We start from the raw sequence: 19,766 nt of genomic DNA on the forward strand, positions 1-19,766 counted from the left end.
GTATCAAAATAAAATAGAAATGTCCTAGATGAATTATTTCAAGTAGCTATTGTATAGCATTATTTTGTATGAGAACTGTATTCTAATTAGCAGCAGTTTTAAGACCTTGAATTATATTGTTATAGCATTCTTTAAATAGAGTAATTAGAGAAGTGAATACATTTTCTTGGCTTAACACTTGAACATTTCTTAGTTATAAGATTTTAGTAGTAATAAAAATGAGAGCAAAAAAAAATCTAAAATGAAAGTGAAAAAATTCTAAACATTGGAGATGCTAGTTACAGGTCGATTTGTGAAAATGGTTTCAAGTTAGAAAATACTTATTTTTTTTTATTTTTAACTATGATTAGTATCCAGTTTTTGTTAAGATACTAATATTCTTATATTCCTGTAACTTTGTAGTTAATGAAGGACTTTGTCAAATTACTCAATTTCTAAGTGCTGGAAAATATCTCATAATAATATAGTAATAGTTGGTTTTTAAATTTTCTGATTTTGACATAAACAGTAAATCCACATAAATCTTAGTTTTAAAATGTCATGTGGTATTAAAAATAAACTCATTTTGTATGAATGGTTATTATGGTACTTAGTTTTATGTGTAGGTAATGTAGTATATTAGAAAGATTTTTATTTTTATTTTGGCCTATAGCTGCTCACTTTGTCACTCAAATCTTTGTCATCTTTGTTTTGAAAGATGAAAAGAGAATAATTCTGATCTTTTAAAAAATTAGTAATTACTGCTCTTACAGATAAATCTTAATTTGTTTAAAAATATTATTGACAATGTATTCACTAAAGAGTCCATCAGTGATATACAATTACAAAACCTCTGATGCTTATAAATATTAACATATCTGTTTCTTATATGCATTGTTTTCTTTGTTTTTGATAGATACAAGTTTTTCTGCAGCTGACAGAGAAGCCAGTCTGGAACTAATCAAACTGGACATTTCTAGAACATTTCCTAATCTCTGTATTTTCCAGCAAGTAAGTGATGTTTATTAGTTATTTTTACACAATTGATTTCTGCTTAAAATTTGGACATGATGAACTATGTATTTTAATAGGTGAAATATCAGAATATAGTACTTCCCAGTTTTAAAATATTCTATTTTTAATAACATTGAGACCCTTTATTATAATATTTTAAACACTCATTTATTGACATTTAACTGCTTGCCTTCACTACATTTTAGGCACACATCTCAGTCTGCAGTGATTAACACTACCATTTATAGATATTCGAGGTTTGCTGTGTCTGAGAATAGATGAAATGAACAGTTTTGCACATCCTTATGGGTCTATGCAGTGAAGATAAAGTATCTTGAAATATATATGTTCAGAGCAAACTAGTCAATCAAATAACATTTAAGTGCTTATTATGTGCAAGGTCCTGCACTAAACTCCTAGGTTACAAAGAAGGTAAAACTTTCTTCAAGGATTTCACATTCTAATAGGAGAGATAACGTGTCAGTAACTAAGTGTCCACCTAGTGAGTACTGGGAGGTGTTTTAAGTTCTATACAGGCCACTGGGAGATGGTGTTATGAGTCTGGTACAATGACAGCTCCAAATAGTAAGTTCATTTCCTTATACAATTTGTATTTGTAGCTCTGAATCTAATCTATGACCCATGCTCTGAATCCCTTCTTGGCTTTTTTTGTAACACAGCTCCTAGCGTATAGTTGATACTTAAGTGATATTTGAAAGCTAACCTATTATATTCTTTCTTTTTTCTCATTTTTTAATGTTCTTGTGATTTAATTGGTAATTTCTATATGAGTATGTATTGGTATTCTCTGCAAGAGAGACCAAGTGATCTTTTCAAAATCACATAGCCAGTATTTTTTCTTAATGTACTGAAAGTAGAAACTTCCATGCATATGGAAAACGAAAGACAAATAAACCCTATCAAGGAAAGCATCTTTTTCGACCACTAACGAAGATATAAAAGAGAGTAATTGCTAGATGGAATACCAAGGATGGGGGGGAGATCTGAACATCTTTGAATGTATGAGTAAAGAGCCCTTAGAAAAACAGAAATACAAGATTCTAGAATGAGAGAAGTACTTATAAAAAATACATCCTAGAGGACTTAGGAATAAAATCTCAAGTACAGGGAAGGAGAAATCAACATGATGGTCTTATTAATTGATGGTTTCATCATTTTTTTGTTTTCCATATTTAATAAAATTTTGTGTTTCCTGATATAAAAAAAAGGGGGATTGAGCTTTTGATGTCTCTCAAAGAAAACCTGTCAAACTGTACTGTGTTGTACTTGTGTAAGTTCTCTACACTGTTTTAAATGGTGAATGTGTGCCAGTAATACATAGTAGTCAGAGGGGAAGGGAGCAAAACTGGTGACTTCATGTATTTTGAAATAACAGGGGATTAGTCATAGAGTTATCTGTGATATTATACTTCTTACATGTGACAGTAGCTACATAGATAAAGAAAGGAAAGAGAAACTGAAAGGGAGGAAAGGAAAAGGCAGGCAGAAACTCATTGAGAAGTATAAGAAATAGAGAAACTGAGAGTGGTGAAGAAACGAGTGAAAAACAACCAAACATTTGGGTGTATTATATGAATATTTTACATACAGCTTATTTTTTCTGTTATGAAAATGAAGTTATATATAGGAGAAATCAAGCAAGGAGTAAGGCTAACACTCCAACATTCAAACCTAATCTATTGCTTTTCTAAAGGGACTAAGCTCCAAACTTTGTCCATAAGATAAATACTTCATAAGATTAACTATGGATTGCTGGTAACCCATATGAAAAGTTACTCCCAGTACTAACCATACTTATGCATGTATTGTTTTTGGTGTGTTGATTGTTATAGGGTGGTCCATATCATGACATGTTGCACAGTATTTTGGGCGCTTATACTTGTTACAGACCGGATGTTGGTTATGTAAGTGAAGTTATTCTTCAGTGTTTCGGGGTGGTATAAATTGACAGAAATAGAATTTTTTTGGTTGCATATTTCAGTAGAAAATCTCAAGTTAAATTACATGGCCTCATTGTTTTTGATAAGAAGAGAGAATGAGAAGTTTACTGATAAATTAATTATTTAAATTGTATAGACAGCAGTGGGTATAGAATTTCTGTTATATACCCTTCTAACCATGGCATATTGTTAAAAATCTACTTGGTAGACATTTCTATTTTTGTGTCCATTGGACTAAATAGTTTCTTCACTTTATAAAGGCTTTTTTTTTTTCTGAGATAAGATAAAATATACACAGCAAAGGAGTTTTTGTTTTTTTTTTTTCCAAGTGTGCAGTGAAAGGGAGTTTTTGTTTTCTAATGCATGGTTCATCTTTGGGGCTTAAAAAGACAGGCAGGCTGATAGATATACAAAGAATAATAGGGAATAGGGAGAGATATGAATGGGGATAGAAAAAAGAGCAAAGACAGATGAAGGTCATAAATACAGTCCCTGGTTCTTCTTGATATCACTTGTGATATTAAGTGATTTTCACTTGTGAAATTGAATGTGGGAAATGGTAGGTGGGAAAGGGACTATTAATTTCTCTGGTAATGCATTAGAATGGAGAGTGATAGAAATATTTTGAACTATAAGAACATCCAACTTTTAGTTATAAAAATATAGTAGAAATGTGCACTGTGTATGTATACTATTCATTTTGTTTGATACTAGTTTAATATTTTTCTTTTAGGTTCAGGGCATGTCATTTATAGCAGCAGTATTGATTCTGAACTTAGATACTGCAGATGCCTTTATTGCATTTTCTAATCTTTTGAATAAACCTTGTCAAATGGCTTTTTTTCGAGTGGACCATGGCCTTGTGAGTATTCTGTAGTTGCTGTAGTCATTGTTATGCAATGTTCCCCTTTTATTAGTGGTGTACAAAGAACTAATTTTTGTTATCAATTACTCCTTGCTCTCTCTACTTTGATGCTCTGAGACTTTTGAATAATTAAGCTCATTAATTTTTTAAAGACACTTAACTAATGACATTTAGCAAAAGTGAGACATAGCATAAATTGATCTTCATTATTGGCAAAAATCAGACTGAATGATAATGGTGTGGACTATAGTTTAAGCACTAAGTTTTGTTAAGAGGAAATAATAGCACAATACTATTTCTTTTATGAGTAACCGTGAGCTAGAGTGAACTTGATTACAAAATTTTCAATTTATCTAGACTAAGCACTCCATAATTGAATTGTGTCATCTTGGTAGTTGTTGATTTCCAAACTTCACTTTAAGAAACGAAACTACTTTAGATTTGAGAAGATAAATTATAGTTGTTCCTTTATATCGTTAAAAAAAAAATACCGGAACAGTGAATATTAATTTTGTTGGCAACACAGTGAATGTAGTGCTAGTCCTTAGAGTCAGGAGCATTTAAGATGAAAATCCAATTTTATACATTTATTAGCTGTATGATTGACCCAGAGCATTTAACTTTTGTGTAGCTAAATTTCTTCATCAGCAAAATGAAGATTAAAGCACCTTTTTTGTAAGAATAAAATGTTGATATTTCTAAAGTTATTTGCAAATTCTTTACATGTTATTATGAAGTAAATTTAAGAGGTATAAATTAAACTATCAGTTTTGAATATCAGAAAATCCAGAAGATTTGCAGTTAGAAAACCTGGATTTCAGTATTTGCTTTGTTCTTTATTAACTATGTGACCTTACTCAGTAAATTTATTGTTTTGTCAAACTTCATCCATAAAATGAAAGCATGAGAATAATTTACCTCTGTATGATTCCTCCCAACTCTAAATCACATACTATTAGGGAACTTTTTATTAAAGTTGCTATTATTTTGTAAAAGAATATAAAATCTTTAAATGTGTTTGGTCATTGGTTAGGAGTAACAGTGTAGAAGTGATTCCTATAATGGGGGGATAGGTTAAACTAAATGACTCTATCTAAATGGTAAGAGTATTTCTATCACACTCTGGTTATTTGGTGAGTTTTTCCTTTAGAGAAGAAAGAAGGATTCAGATTTTTTATATTCAAGAATTAATGTCAGTAAATTGAGAATATGCAGGTACATGCATAGCTAGTTTAGTTTTTGTGTCAAATTGAATTTGCTGAAGAAAAATATTAATGCTCACACTGTATTCTGATTTAGGCTTATCTGTCAGAAAATTAATTTAACAATAATCTATATCCAAGCCATTTCTAACTTAGAGAGAGGTTTTTCAAATTGTTATAATCTCCCATGTCCTGTGACATAACTCTTTGTCAATGGAAGATAGGATGTAAGTTTGTAGAAATTTTGAACAAAGAAAAGATACATTATAATGTCTTCTGTGTTTATTTTCAAGTATAGTGGAGGAATCAACTTGCTTCAACCATTCTTCTTCCTCCTAAGCAAACAAAGAGACCCCTTCCCTTCCAATCCTATCTTAATCCTTGAGAATAAATAAAGGCAGGTATACTACCAGTTACTTCAGGTGGATAGGAGGCAAAAACTGAGTTACTCCTCTTAAAAGATGGAGTAATCTTAATACATTTCCTTAAAAAAACTTTTTTGATAATCTAATACTGTCCTTTCCAAGGAGCTTTTCCCTAAAGAAAGAGTTTTAAGAACTATTCTTTATTTCTTTTCCAATTACATGTAAAGATAGTTTTCAGTATTCATTTTTGTAACATTTTGAATTCCATATTTTTTCCCTTCTTCTCTGACACCCCCCCAAGACAGAAAACATATTCTCTCTTAGTATTCTCAGTTTTATTTTAAAAAAGTTTTCTTTTTTTTTTTTTTAAATGTGCTTTTACATGCTAAAATAAGGTGTGAACATATTTTTTCTGGAAACAACAGTTTAGGTATTTGAATGCTAGGGCACTATGCTCGGTGCTTTCTGGGATGCACAGTTGAGAAGATGCATTATTACCTAATACAGGCTGACTTTGTTTTATATAATATATGCTTTCTGACCAAAATATATAGTTAGTATTTTTGTATTTAATCAATTTCCACAGCCCTTTTTGTGGGAATGCAAAATTATATAAGTTGTGACAAAAAAGTGAATACTTAAAATCTATTTTACTTTTATAAAAATACATTTAATTCTCTCATAACACCTTTTTTAAAAAGTCAGTCTGACTCTGGTCATGTCACTGAAGCCTGATTTCCTCGCAAAAACAAAAACCATCAAACCCAAATAAAGACAAAAAACAAAAAGAAATTGGTCATGAGGATGTTTTATCTTGCATAACATTTTAAAAACCCTGTAGCACCTCCTCTTCCTTTTTTATTGAGGTGGTGGGGCAGGAAAGCTGTTGGTAGGGAATATCCTGGTTACTAGGGACAACTTGCTGGCTATGGAAGGGGGATTATAAAGTTGGAAATAAAAAGATGTGAAACCAAAAGATATCAATAAAAAAAATTAATAAACAAAAGTGGTATGATAAAGTACAAGTCTTATAGTGAAAAGATTCATGTTTTCAGTTCTTCTGGTTGGTAACTTTCTGATTCTGCACAAACCATGTAGTTCTCTGAACTTTCCTTCTCTGTAAAAGGAGGATAGTGTTTGCCCTACTTTCTTTCTCAGGTTTTTGAACTTATGTGGAAACTCTCCTGCCCTCCACCCACAGTTCTCTATAATTATAGATCAGTACTTCTGTTATTAATTTTTATGAAATATATGATGATGGTGGTGATATTTAACAATAAGCTTCACTGTTAAATTACCTTTGGGGGTGCAAAATTTACTATTGATTCCAGCCAGCATGAAGTGTATCAGCCACAATGACTTCTTTCCCAGAGCGTAACTCTTTCCCAGAGACATAGGAGATGCTTTTTCTGATAAAATAATCTCTGGATTTTAGTTTTTTTGCTTATTTGTTCTTCCAAGCTGTTTCTAGTGAACCCATGTCATGACTAAAAAAGAATAGATCGGAGTAATTTCTAAAGCCTGTTCTTTTCATGAACAATGTTGAGTTTTCTGTCGTGATTGAATATGATAAAGAATATATATTAAACAAGGATGACGTTTATCAGTAACTTGTTTAGTAGTATATCTCACATTGTTTCCACAGATGTTGACGTACTTTGCAGCATTTGAGGTATTCTTTGAAGAAAATCTGCCAAAATTATTTGCCCATTTCAAGAAACACAACCTAACTCCAGACATCTATCTAATTGACTGGTAAGACTCAGGGATTTGTTCTGTGTTCATTTCCACACAAATTCCCCACTTTTTCTGATTTAAGTAAGTTCTGTCTTCAAGGACCATCTCTTAATACATCTTTTCCCATGAAGCCTTTCCCAGATGTCTCAATTTTAGATGATCCCTTTACAGAGAAAAGTTAGGGTTCTTTGTCATTGTACATTTATAGATTGCTGTTTGTTTCATGGTATAACATCAGTGTTTTTTTAAAAGTACAATTTTTTGAATACGTGAAAGATTTCACTTGTGGAAAATGAAATTTCTAGTAAATGGCTCATAGAAGCCATAGAATGGCTATTAGATCAGATGGACTCACTTGTCTTCTTAAGGACTTCAGTGCCAGTATGCCTGGATGGATTTGTTGCTGCCATGTGAAGCTCATAGGCTCATCAGGTTCCATGCAGTGTTTGTAAAGTGAAACAAAATTTTGATGTTTGTGTAAGAAACCACTAATCACCAGTCCCTTAGTTTGGAAGTATGGCCCAATTAATATTTGATCATACACCGTACTTTTCTAGATTAGTGGTCTCCAAAATAAAGCACTGCAGCATAAACCCACAGGGTGTATAATCGGCCAACCAGAGAGTGGACTTCTGGGTTGCATCTCATGCTCCCCATTTTAGCTATTCTTTGAGTTTTTCTTCATTACATCCATACACAGTTACATAGCCCCTACACCCTTTACTACCTCTGTGGCTGTGTAGGCTCCAAACCTCATTCTGTGTCCACTGAGCATCTTTTCCCCCAGGTCAATTATAATCTAGCAGTAGCTTGGACACTAGTAACTACATGGGCAAAATTCCCTTCTCCATCCCTTGTACTCAGATTTTGCCTCCCTGAGGCTTTGCAACAGGAAGTATTAAAAGTAGAACCAAATTAGGAAGTTTATGCACAGCATGAGCTGGCATGAATCTAGATTTTCCCCCCTTTTCTCTTTTCCCTCAAACCCACTTTTTCTTCTCAACTTTCCATCTTCTGTTTGAACATCACTGTTCTTGCAGTGACCAGGAGCTGTCATCCTCACTCTCACTTCACATATACATCCACTTGCCAGATCTTGTTTTTGTTATTTTTCACAGCATCTCTTTCCTTCACTTGTAGGACCATTGCCTTCATTTAGGCCCATTTCTCACTTTGAACTATTGTACATTGCAGTATCTTCTCTTTGTTCTGCATTCCTCAGGCCTCTCCCCACTCCAGTTCATCCTCCACTAGCCTGCCAGAGTGATTTTCCTAAATCTAAGTCAAAAGCCAGTAGGCTTTTATTTATTATTGTGGCTTACTTTGTGCCATGCACTAGAGATAGAAAGAAAGGCAAAGCTACCTCTCAAAGCCCAAAATCTAGTGGGGGAGACAATATGTAAGCAGTCATGTACAAACGTCTCTGTACAGGACCAGTTAGTCTCAGCGGGGAGGCACTCCATTAAGAAGGACCAGGAAGGGTTTCTTGTAAAAGAGAGGAATTTAGCTGAGACTTGAAAGAAGCCAGCAAAGCCAGAGGCAGAAGTGAAGAAGGAGAGACTCCCAGGCATTGCCCGGAAAATGACTGGAGTGGGGAGATGGCATGTCATTTGTGAGGAGCAGCTGGGAGATAGTGTCAGTGGATGGCCGAGTCTGGGGATGGCAGGAGGTATGAGAAAACAAGAAGGGTGGGAAGGGGCCAAGCATGAAGAGCTCTGAGAGCTAAACAGAGTGTTTTCTATGGGATTCTGGGGTAACAGGGAAGCACTAGAGTTTATGGGAAGGGGAGGTAACAGGGCAGAATAAGGAGCTTGTAAGCCTAGGAGACTGGAACATGATGTTAGGAAAGGAGATGATGAGTCTCAGTTCTGAACTTGTAAGGTCTTTGAAATACCTAGCAGGCAGTTGGGGAGTCAAAACTGGAAATCAGGAAGAGGTCAGGTTAGGAGTAGATGAATAGAGCTATATGGAAGTGATCATTGAATCCATGGGAACCAATGAGGACGCTGATCTCTCTACATAATCAGTGGCTTCCTGTTACCTCTAGGATCAAATGCAGAGGTTTCTATTGGGCATTTACGGCTCTTCCCAGCCTAGCCCTTTGCTGCCTTGCCACTCTTCTTGCTCATGATCCTACTCTCTGCACTCCCTGGTCTGGTCATCTTGACTTTGCTGCTCCATAGACTAAACTTCTCCTATCTCCCTATCCTATGCCTTTGCATTGGATGCCTTTCGTGCTTGCAGTTTCACTCCCTTCTCACTTTTGCTTCTTGAAATCCCTGGTTTCTTTCAGGAATCTTGCCCCCTTCTACCTATCCTGCTCTCCCTAGCTGCTAGTGCCCCCCATCTCCAAGGTTACCTTTTATTCAAAGTGTATATATTCTGCATATACTGACTTATATCCAAGTTGCCTTCTCTGTTGGATTGTATGCTCATTGAGGGGAAAGACTGCTTCACTTCTGTCTTGGTATCATCCCCCATTACTTAGCAGAATATCTGGCATAGATTATGTTCTGAACAAATACTTATTGACTTCTTGATAATGGTGTGGATTTGAATCTGCTTATCACCTTGGGCAGCTAGGTGACAGTGAAGAGAGTACCAGGACTGAAATCAGTGTCTTTGCCAACCGCCCCCTCCCCCCCTCTCAAAAAACCTCAACCTAGGGTCACAAAGAGTTGGACACAACTCTCGATGACTGAACAGCAGCATCAGGTTGGGCCCTTAGAGTAAGAAGAGTGAGTCTGTCAGTGCTCTCATTTAAATGGAATGTCCCTCATTGAGCATAATGCTCAAGAGATGGTTCGATAGGGCAGTATCCAAGAGGAGAAATTCCTGCCATCTTCTGGTACGTTGTTGAGCCACATTGCTGGGCAGGTCACTTAACTTCCATTTGCCTCAATTGCCCCATCTATAAAATGGAGATAATAACAACACCTACTCCCGGGGTTGTGGTGAGGATCAAGTAAGATAATAACCACTAAAGCATTCAGCAGCATGGCATGCCTGGGCACAGAAAAAGCTTTGTAAATGTTAGCTACTGTAATTGTTGCTATTCCTTCATTCTGTTTTGGTTTGTTTTTTTAAATATAAGTTTAAGATTTGATATCTCTTCCTGATTGGACATTTCTTCCTATACATTTTATCTTGCTCTATTTGACATATTATAGACTGTCAGGATTTTTTGGGCTTTGAATTCTGTTATCTAATTGCTGGCTATATCTTCTGCCTTCCTGTCATGCATAAATGTGATTAATTAGCCACATTAATGATTAACTGGCTTTCATCCAGTCATTGATAAAAATGCCTAACAGCATTGGAATACAAGGACCTGTGGAAGGCAGAACTTTACAATTCCTGTTTGCTTTGCCAAACTTGAGGTGGACAGTACAAGTCATTGCAAAGACAAGCCTGGAACTGTGACCTCTGAGACATTCTGACTTTGTGATCCTGGGCAAGGCAGGTAAAAGCTCAGTGCTCGAGGCAACTTCATCAAGTTCCACAAAAAGTGTTGAATTGCACTGCATTGATAAAGCAAATTTCCTCACCCTTGTCAAATAAAAAAGTAAAAGTTAACAATGAATGTTATGTTTTAGGCATGATTCTTCCAGGAATAATTTTTATTAATTTAACATTATTCCAAATTCAGGCATTGTTCTGTTTGGAGAAAAATGTCTAAATTCTCACAGATTCCTCATGACTTCAGACAATTTGAAGTTATATTTATAGGATTCTTGAACAAGGAAAAGGTCACAATATGATAAAATATGGTTTGGGATTAATCACCTGCTCTAATAAAATAATAACCACTAATCTTATCTTAAAACCACTCAATTCCTTCTTTGACTCTGACTTTACCTTGGTCATGACTCTAATCTGGTGTGGGGATGGGGGAAAGCAGCTTCTTAACTAACCAAGTAAATTAATTTAAATTTGATTACTGTTTTTAGTGTATATTCTCTAGAAATATAGCTTTTGGTTTTGACCTTTTACATAATTTTGAAGAAGAAAAGTCTTAGGACTTTAGAGACATATTAATTTCTTAATATTTTCAGTTAAACTAAAAGGATATTTTTTAACATGGTTCTACACACATATCAGGTTCAATATGGTTCCCTAGATATGGTATCACAGGTCTAGAGCCTGCCTTTTCTTTACAAAGAATGGCCTTCAGACTCCAAAAGTTGGAATAAAAATGACCAATAGGAATTCTAAGCAAGGTAACTGAGGATGTAAAGGATATAATTGCTTTTAGTGAATTCAGCTCCCTAGATCTACAGAAAATTTTTCCTGGGATAGTCATCTAACAGATGAAATAAATAATTATCTTTGAAAAGTAATAGAAAACAAGTTAGATAAACATGACATATAGAGATGGTCTTGATGTTCAAAAGTGAAAGCGTATTGTTTTTCTTTTGTCGGGAAACTCTGGATTTTGGTTATAATATTCCTGGGAGTTTTCTTTTTGGGTTTCCTGTCAAGAAATGATCAGTGGATTACATTTTTCTATGTTCTGGTTTGAATAAGATTTAGGCAGGGTTTTTTTTTTTTTAATGATTTCTTGAAATATTACAGATAGGCTCTTTTTTGATTATATCTTTTGCATAGTCCATTGATACTTATTTTTCCAGATCGTTTATTTGTTATATGAGATATCTTACATTTACTTCTATTTTCTTTACTCTTTTGACTTTGTTTTAATATTTTCTAGTTTTTAAGGAGGATGGTGCTTTGATATGGTTTGGTGCTTTTTATGCTAAGCTATTACTTCTCTTTTTAAAAGTTTTTTTTCCATAGCTCTCATTTCTTTTCCATCCTTTTTCATTTAATGTTTTTGTTTATTTTAATTTGCCTTATTTGCATCTGAGCTGTATTTTTCCTTTAGGTTTTTTAATGTTCTAGAGTTATTACCTTCTTCTGAGTTTGTATCTTGGATGTCCCTATCACCAAAATTACTTTTTATGGCTAAATTATTATTATTATTATTATGTTGCTTCCAGTTGTATTTGCTAAATAAAGAGTTAATATTCAGACTGAGTGCTGCATATTTTTGAAGAGAATGTGAGCCTTGTTTGAATTGAGATTTGTATTTTCTGCTGTCCTAATAGTTCTTTCTCTAGCTTTTGAATTTTCTTCAAGGATCTTGGGTGGCTCAGGGCAGAGACATACAAATTCATTGGGCCCAGAGCAGTCGAGTCTAGGATAAAGTCTTTCTGATGATTTCCTATTTTGGGTTTTGCAGACTCCTGACCTGGATTTGAATTTGGATCACATAGCTATAGGCCCACTCTGGTTAGAGTTTCAGTAAGCTAGCTCTTTTGGCCCAGATCACAGCAACAAACTGGAATGGAATGGAATCATCTAACTAGGGGAATGAAACTCTTGCTCAGTTTCCCCATCTTATCTCCCAGCTTTTGTTAATCAGCTGCAGGCCTCAGAGCAGGTTGTCACCTGAAACTGAAGCCTTGCTCCAGGGGGTTGAACTTTATAACTACTGCTTACTTGTGTTTCCTCTCCTTGCCCAGTGTGCAACTTGAGGTGCATTTGAGCCTAAGTGCAGGATTTATTTTCTGTCAGAGTTAGATCCATAACCTAACTCCTCCAAATAAGCAGGCTACTGATTATCTCCTGTTCCTACTCCTTCCACTCCACTTCTCTTCCAGCTCCACTCCTAATTCTGGGTTTCTTTCTTGATTCCATTCCCCCATTAGAATGTAAACTCCTTAGGACTGCTGATCAACACAAAGATCAATCACAGTTCCTAAGGATTCATGATTTAACATGCTGTTCTCTAGATAGAGAAGTGATGGATTTAGAGTGCAAATCAAAACAAATCTCCCTTTCCTCCTTCCCTTCTTTCCCTCTTTTTCTTCTTTCCCTCTCTCCTTCTCCACCTCTCTCCCTTCCCTTCCTCTCTTCCCCCTACCTTCCTCCCTTCTTTCCTTCCTCTATTCCCCCTTTCCTCCTTCCCTTCCTTCTTTCCTCCCTTCCTTCTTTCCTCCCTTCTTTCCTTCCTTCTTTCCTCCCTCCCTCCCTTCTTATTTTCCTCCCTCCCTCTCTCCTTTTCTTACCCTTCCTTCTTTCCTCCCTCCCTTACCCTTCCTCCTTCCCTTGCCCTCCCTTACCTTTCCTCCCTTCTTTATCTCTCCCTTACCCTTCCTCCCTCCCTCTCCCTTACCCTTCCTTCCTCCCTCCCTCTCTCTTACCCTTCCTTCCTCCCTCCCTCTCTCTTACCCTTCTTTCCTCTCTCCCTCTCCCTTGCCCTTCCTCCCTCTCTTACCCTTACCCTTCCTCCCTCCCTCCCTTCTTTTTTTCTTTCTCTCCCCCTCCCTTTTTCCCCCCTTCCCCAATTTGTTTTCATAGTTATATATGTTTTTAGTAGGACATCTGAGGGATGCAGTGGATAGAATGCTTGACCTGGAATTAGGAAAGCCTGAATTCCAATCTAACCTCACTTATTAGCTATGTGACACTGGGCAGGTCACTTACACGTGTTTGTTTCAGTGACAACAACACAGATTTTTCTTTCCTTCCCAAAGTATAAAAAGGACAGGAGAAAGAGGGAGAAATTTTGGACCTGAAAACAAAATTGAATTAAAAAAATAAAAAGAAAAATAATCTGTGAAAAATAGAAATCTACAGTCCTATTCTACAAGCATATGAAAATATTTACTTTATATTGTGTTAAATTTAGAATTATGCTTAGTAATTTGAGTGCCTGGCACATTGCAAGTGTTTAATTTAATAAATCTATACCTACTAGAACCACAATAAGTTCTTCTTTCAATAAGTAGAAATTAGATAGAAAAAGATTAAAGTTTTTCTTTAAAGAACATTTTCTACTATTTAGATATAAGGATAAAGGACAGTAACTATACCAGTTATTTTCCTGAATGAGAAGTCTCTGATCTCTGTGCAGATTAGCACCTTTCTCGGCTTGGTTTTAGAGAGTTGCTTGACAGGTTATTTAAAAAAAAAAAAAAAAAAAAACCAAAAAACTTGCTTCACTGGTTTTCTCATGATACCAAAAGAAATTCAGGAAAGCTTCCACTAAGTTAAGTAGATTTCTTGTTGTAAATGCCGGGGAGGGTATGAGCAAGAATCCTGAAGGATGGGAAGATTTGAATGGATCATTTAGCCCCTGCAGTTGTCCACTCTCAACAATGAACCAAAATCAGACCAAGTTGCTGACACCACCTTTCTGGCAAGAAATCTTGTTTTGCTTCATCATTTGACACTCCCTTACTTGATGTAGATGTGAAGGAACAGAACATTTCATAACTGTCAATGCCCTCCTACGCTGATTTCAATGTTCAGACAACAAAGAATACGTATTTTGTGGGAGGTATGAGATGAGGTCATTGAACTTGTCAAAATATTTCTGGTAATAATCAAATGAAGAATTTACAGGAAGACATAAATGGATTTTAGAGGGGGGAAAAGTCTCGAATTAATGAAGAGATTTGATAGCTCATTTCCTGCTTAGATCTTTCATGAAATTTTAGTTTTACCAATATTTTTGACACAGTGATATTATGATGATGATGAATGTTTACTTTTTGAAGAAAACTTTGAGGTTTGAATATATCCTGTTGACTGGTCACTGCTCCTACAGGGCCTACATCCCTAACTCCTAAAGATCCATAAAAGTAAGTTCTTTTCATTAAATGATTCAACATCAGAAATGAATACAGTTTTATCAGTAGAATGACAATAAAGAATCATCTATTTTGCCACTAAAACATAAGGATGCCTTATAGGATCTTTCTATCTGACTTGGAGCAGAAGCTTTCTGCTCTATGGAAAACTACTTCAGTAGGGAGCCATCATATTCAGGTGCTGATTTTGTACTTTTGATAATAGTCTTCTTTTATACTCCTTACTTACAAGATTATAATTTTGCCAGTGTAGATAGTCTTTCTATTGAAAGGAATTTTGACCCTTTCATAATTTAAATCATCATGTGAATTGATGTGGTTAATCCTTACCTTGCAGCCAGCCTGGTACTGTGTCTCTTAAATCTTAGCTAGTGTGGATCTTGAACAGCAGATTTGCATAGGTTTATGATTAAAGTCTTATCAACTTGGGTCTAGGATCTGGCAGAATGGCTTAGACTTTCTTATGCTGCAGGGTCACCTTCTTGCTATCATGAGGCATCTGAGGAATGGGGAACAACCTTGGGTTCTCAAAGGTTATATCAATAGAGCACTAGTGTTTGTAGGTTTTGTTATGCTGTAAAAAGTCTTTAAGTACCTTCCTGATGATATCCTGTGGCTACTCTCTGAGGACCAGACCTAGTTACAGATGAATGATAGAATACATTTCAAGGTAGAAGGAACTTCAGAAACCATTTGATCTAATCCTTAATTTTCTACATGAGAAAACTGGATTCAGGTAGATTAAAAAAGCTCAACATCAGTAGACCGATTCCTAAGTAATGTGATTTTTGACCTTGGAAATTCATGATACAAATCTCAGTTTGCCAAGGACTCCTTCTTTATCTGTAGTGTCAGTGATTGGTTGGTGGGAGGCAGTAAGTTGGGGAATGGGACAAAGGATGTCAAGAATCATTATTTTAGATATAAATTCTACAGATGAATATATTAACTGTTGATATTCTAAATGTGAAATTTTTATTAATTTAATTGACATACTTGAAGGATTTGAACCACAAGCTTTGACATACCAGATGACAAAAAGCAAGCTGATACTAAATGAAAAACTGATTCAAAGATTTCCTTTAGAGAAGAAGCAGTGAAACTGGCAGAGTTGTTTTTAGAGTGTGTCCAAAGACAGTAAGAGAATATTTTGGCACTTCTGGCTGTCTTGCTTTTGCTATATTTATTGTGAGCATTTACAGAAAAGACAGTGAAGAAAATCATTTTCCCACATTCAGTTTGTTGCCATGTCCTCTCATTTCTACTTTGTAATCTCTCCATTATGCTCCTCCTCTTCTCTGACATTGCCACCTTTCTGGTGCAGGCCTTCATTATGTCATTTTTGGCTATTGTGTCTGACTTCTGATTGGTCTCTCTCTGCTTCAGATTATCTCTGACCGTGTCATCACCTTAGGGCTTCCCATCTCCACCTCTGCCTTCTGGCCTCCTTCAAATCTCAGTTAAAGTCCTGTTTTCTATAGAAAACCCGTCTTTGTGTTATCTTTTTGTACTTGATTATTTGCATATCGTATTCCCCACTGGACTGTAATCTTCTTGAAGGTTGGAATTACTTTTTATCTTTTCATTTTATCTTCATGTTTAGTATCATGACTGTCATATAGTAGGCTTGCTATTATTCTTCATTACCAAATACAGCCTCCCTTTTTTAGCTTTTAATGCCCTTCCTCTCCTTTGAATCTTTTTGTGCCTTATTTTCCTCCAAGTACTTTATAATCCAGGGGCAGTGGACTTTTTGTTATCCTATAAAACATTCCCATCACCCCACCCCTAGACCTCCCTCCCGCCTAGGGCTTCCTATCTCCACCTCTGCCTTCTGGCCTCCTTCAAATCTCAATTAAAGTCTTGTTTTCTATAGAAAACCTGTCTTTGTGTTATCTTTTTGTACTTGATTATTTGCATATCATATTCCCCACTGGACTGTAATCTTCTTGAAGGTTGGAATTACTTTTTATCTTTTCATTTTATCTTCATGTTTAGTATCATGACTGTCACATAGTAGGGACTTAATGAAACTAAACCAGAATGGTAGTTGATACACTTGGTGGTAATTGAAGAACTTGGTGTTGAAGAGATTAAAAAATATAGCATTTGACAATATATAGAGTGGAAGGGGATGAGGAGGAGGGAACTCATTTTAACATAAGAGTTCTTACATTAGTACTATTCAGGCTCACCAAGCCCTCACATTTGTACAGTGCCACTAGCCTGAAATACTTTACTTACCTTTTTCATTGGCTGTCCTCCATGCCTAGAATTCTCTCTTCATTTCTTCTCCCTGACCTCAAGACTTAGCTAAACTCCCACTTTTTTTCTTGTTAAACATATTAAAGTATATGTTAAATACAATACATGTGTACATTAGAAAGGTAAAAATAACCTGGGAAGAAAAACAAAAATGCAAGCAAACAATAACAGAAAGACTGTAAATGCTACAGTGTTTCCCAGTGTTCTTTCGCTGGGTGTAGCTGGTTCTGTTCATCACTGATCAATTGGAACTGAATTGGATCCTCTCATTGCCCAAGATAGCCCCTTTCATCAGAATTGATCCTCATATTGTCTTGTTATTGAAGTATATAATGATCTTCTGGTTTTGCTAATTTCACTTAGCATCAATTCATGTAAGTCTCTCCAGGCCTCTCTGTATTCATCCTACTGGTCATTTCTTACAGAACAATAATATTCCACAACATTCATATACCATAATTTATTCAGCCATTCTCCAGTTGATGGGCATCCACTCAATTTCCAGTTTCTAGCCACTACAAAAAGGGCTGCCACAAACATTTTTGCATATACAAGTCCCTTTCCCTTCTTTATTATCTCTTTGGGATATAAGCCCAAACTCCCACTTTTTAAAAGAAGCTTTTCTCAACCTCTTTTAATTCTAGTGCCTTCACTCTGTTGATTATTTCTAATTTATTCTGTGTAGCTTGTTTGTCCATAGTTGTTAGCATGTTGTCTTCCCCCTTAAAATATGAGCTCTTTGAGAATAATGATTATCATTTGCTTTTCTCTATATATCCATTTCTTAGTACAGAGCTTGGCACATAGTAGGTAGGTGTTTAATATAGTTTATTAATTTGACTTGTGTGCCAGCATCCACTGAAGAAGATATAGAAGCAGAGAAGTTTTAGGGAGATTTCTATAAAGGCTGTCCAAATTAAAGCCACCTATTCTCAGTTAACTCATTATAGAGGTAGATATAGGGAAAGATGACAAAACTTTTTTTGGAAGATATAGCTTAGGAAAATGAAATGAATCCAAGAATATAGCTACTATTTAAAAGCAGTATGCAATATATCATGAATACTTTATTAAATTTTTTAAAAATTTTCTTTAACAGTATGATAAGCACAGAAGAAAATCATCCCTCCTTTTCCATTCCCCAGTAAAATTTACTATTTTCAGATAGAAAGGATCTGAATTTTAAAATGAGAAGCTATTTATTGATGCTGTAAAACAGAAAAGAATTAACTTGAAAACAGACTCATCATTTTTAAAGGCGTGTAAATAATGTAAATCAGTTTCCATAATGAACAAGACAGGAGTCTAGAAATAGCCTCAACCACCAAATACTTAAGCTTCTCACATAGAGAGATGGGAGCCACAGACACCATGTATTAGCTTACAATGGAAGTTTGTAATATTTGACAGAGGAGAGAGATAAGTGACCATTAGTCCTGTGGAGTCAAGAAACAGTGAGACTGGTGGAGAAAAGAGTAAGTTTATAGAAAACCTGGCATGAGGCTTAATTAAATCAGGTCATTTTGCAACCCATATGTAGGATAATACTGTAAACAGGGAAAAATTGGAAAAAACTCTACTGAGATTTGTCTGTCAAGCTTCATCAGTGAGAATAGATGCCACAGTATTTGAACTCTCACATTATATTCAGAAATATTGTATAAAGTCAGAAATGGAAAGAACGGCTGGGTCAAATCAAATATGAGCAGAAGAAGATGTCATGTAGGAGGGAGTTGGAGTAGGGAACATTTTGAAGTTTTTGAAGGGGTTAACTCTCAAGACATCTGAAAGAGGAGAGGCAATCAGATACTTAGATACTGAATGGTATGAATTCAGTTCAGCAGGCATTATTAGCAAGTTATGCTAAAGACAAAAGCAATAACTTGCATCCAAGAAAAATGAAAAGGGAAAATAATTGGGCAATTGATATTTCTGTTTTTTTCATCTCTATGAAATGGAAATGAGGGGAGCTACACATGTGAATGAAGAAGAAAAATGCAGGCTTTTATTTTTTTTAAATGCTATTTTAAAGCAGGTCAGATCTTTAAGGGCAACCAGTTGCCTGAAGTGTGCAAAGGATTACAAGATCCTGCTGGGCTTACAGACTGTGCTTGAAAAAAAAAAAAAAAGCATTTAATTTGGAGATAGTGAGATGCCATTTTAAATGTTCACCTCTAGTAAGGTATCTCCTGTATGATTGTTAAAATCACATTAAGATTTCTTTACAGATCAAACAATAAATAACTTACTATATGATTAATATTAGTCAAGGCATGAAATAGAATGATGTATGTTCACCAACAGTGTTTGCCACTATCTCAGAAGGTGTTCAATGAAGAGTTTACATGAAGGATATTCTATGTGAGTGGCTCAATCTTTCATTCAATGTTTGAGGCAACATTATGTTGATTGAATAAATGAGTTATTATTTGCAGAATTCAGTATATTTCACCCCAAACTCTACCCTCTTCCTGATGTCCTTATTGCTGTTGAGTTGACTTTTGAAGGTAGTATAGTATAATAGTCTTGCTGAAATTTATCATCCTGGAATTATTGTAATGCTGTACTTATAAAATTATGTGGCTCTTCATACAATGTAACCATAGGACTTTGCTACATAAGCTCCACTACAGTGTTAGGTTACATCTAGATATGGCATGTAAAATAGTAGAAACTCATGATAGCTTTGGAAAGAAAGAAACCAGGGAGCCCTGCAGGAG

The 19,766-nt window shown here is 35.3% G+C and overlaps 1 protein-coding gene across 3 annotated transcripts in view; it reads left to right on the forward strand.

Annotated features, from left to right (window-relative positions):
* The window catches only part of TBC1D14 (TBC1 domain family member 14), a 111,810-nt gene that overhangs the window by 84,648 nt on the left and 7,396 nt on the right, over positions 1 to 19,766 (forward strand). For 2 of the 3 annotated variants that reach the window (XM_051965565.1, XM_051965567.1), the window contains 4 exons: positions 896 to 990; positions 2,847 to 2,918; positions 3,688 to 3,816; positions 7,032 to 7,141. In XM_051965565.1, coding sequence (XP_051821525.1) covers positions 896 to 990; positions 2,847 to 2,918; positions 3,688 to 3,816; positions 7,032 to 7,141 — 406 coding nt within the window. The remainder of the gene's footprint in view (positions 1 to 895; positions 991 to 2,846; positions 2,919 to 3,687; positions 3,817 to 7,031; positions 7,142 to 19,766) is intronic. The other variant, XM_051965566.1, reaches the window with a different exon arrangement.

This window comes from Antechinus flavipes, chromosome 6 (genome assembly GCF_016432865.1).
Source record: "Antechinus flavipes isolate AdamAnt ecotype Samford, QLD, Australia chromosome 6, AdamAnt_v2, whole genome shotgun sequence".
In the NCBI taxonomy this organism is placed as follows: Eukaryota; Metazoa; Chordata; class Mammalia; order Dasyuromorphia; family Dasyuridae; genus Antechinus; species Antechinus flavipes.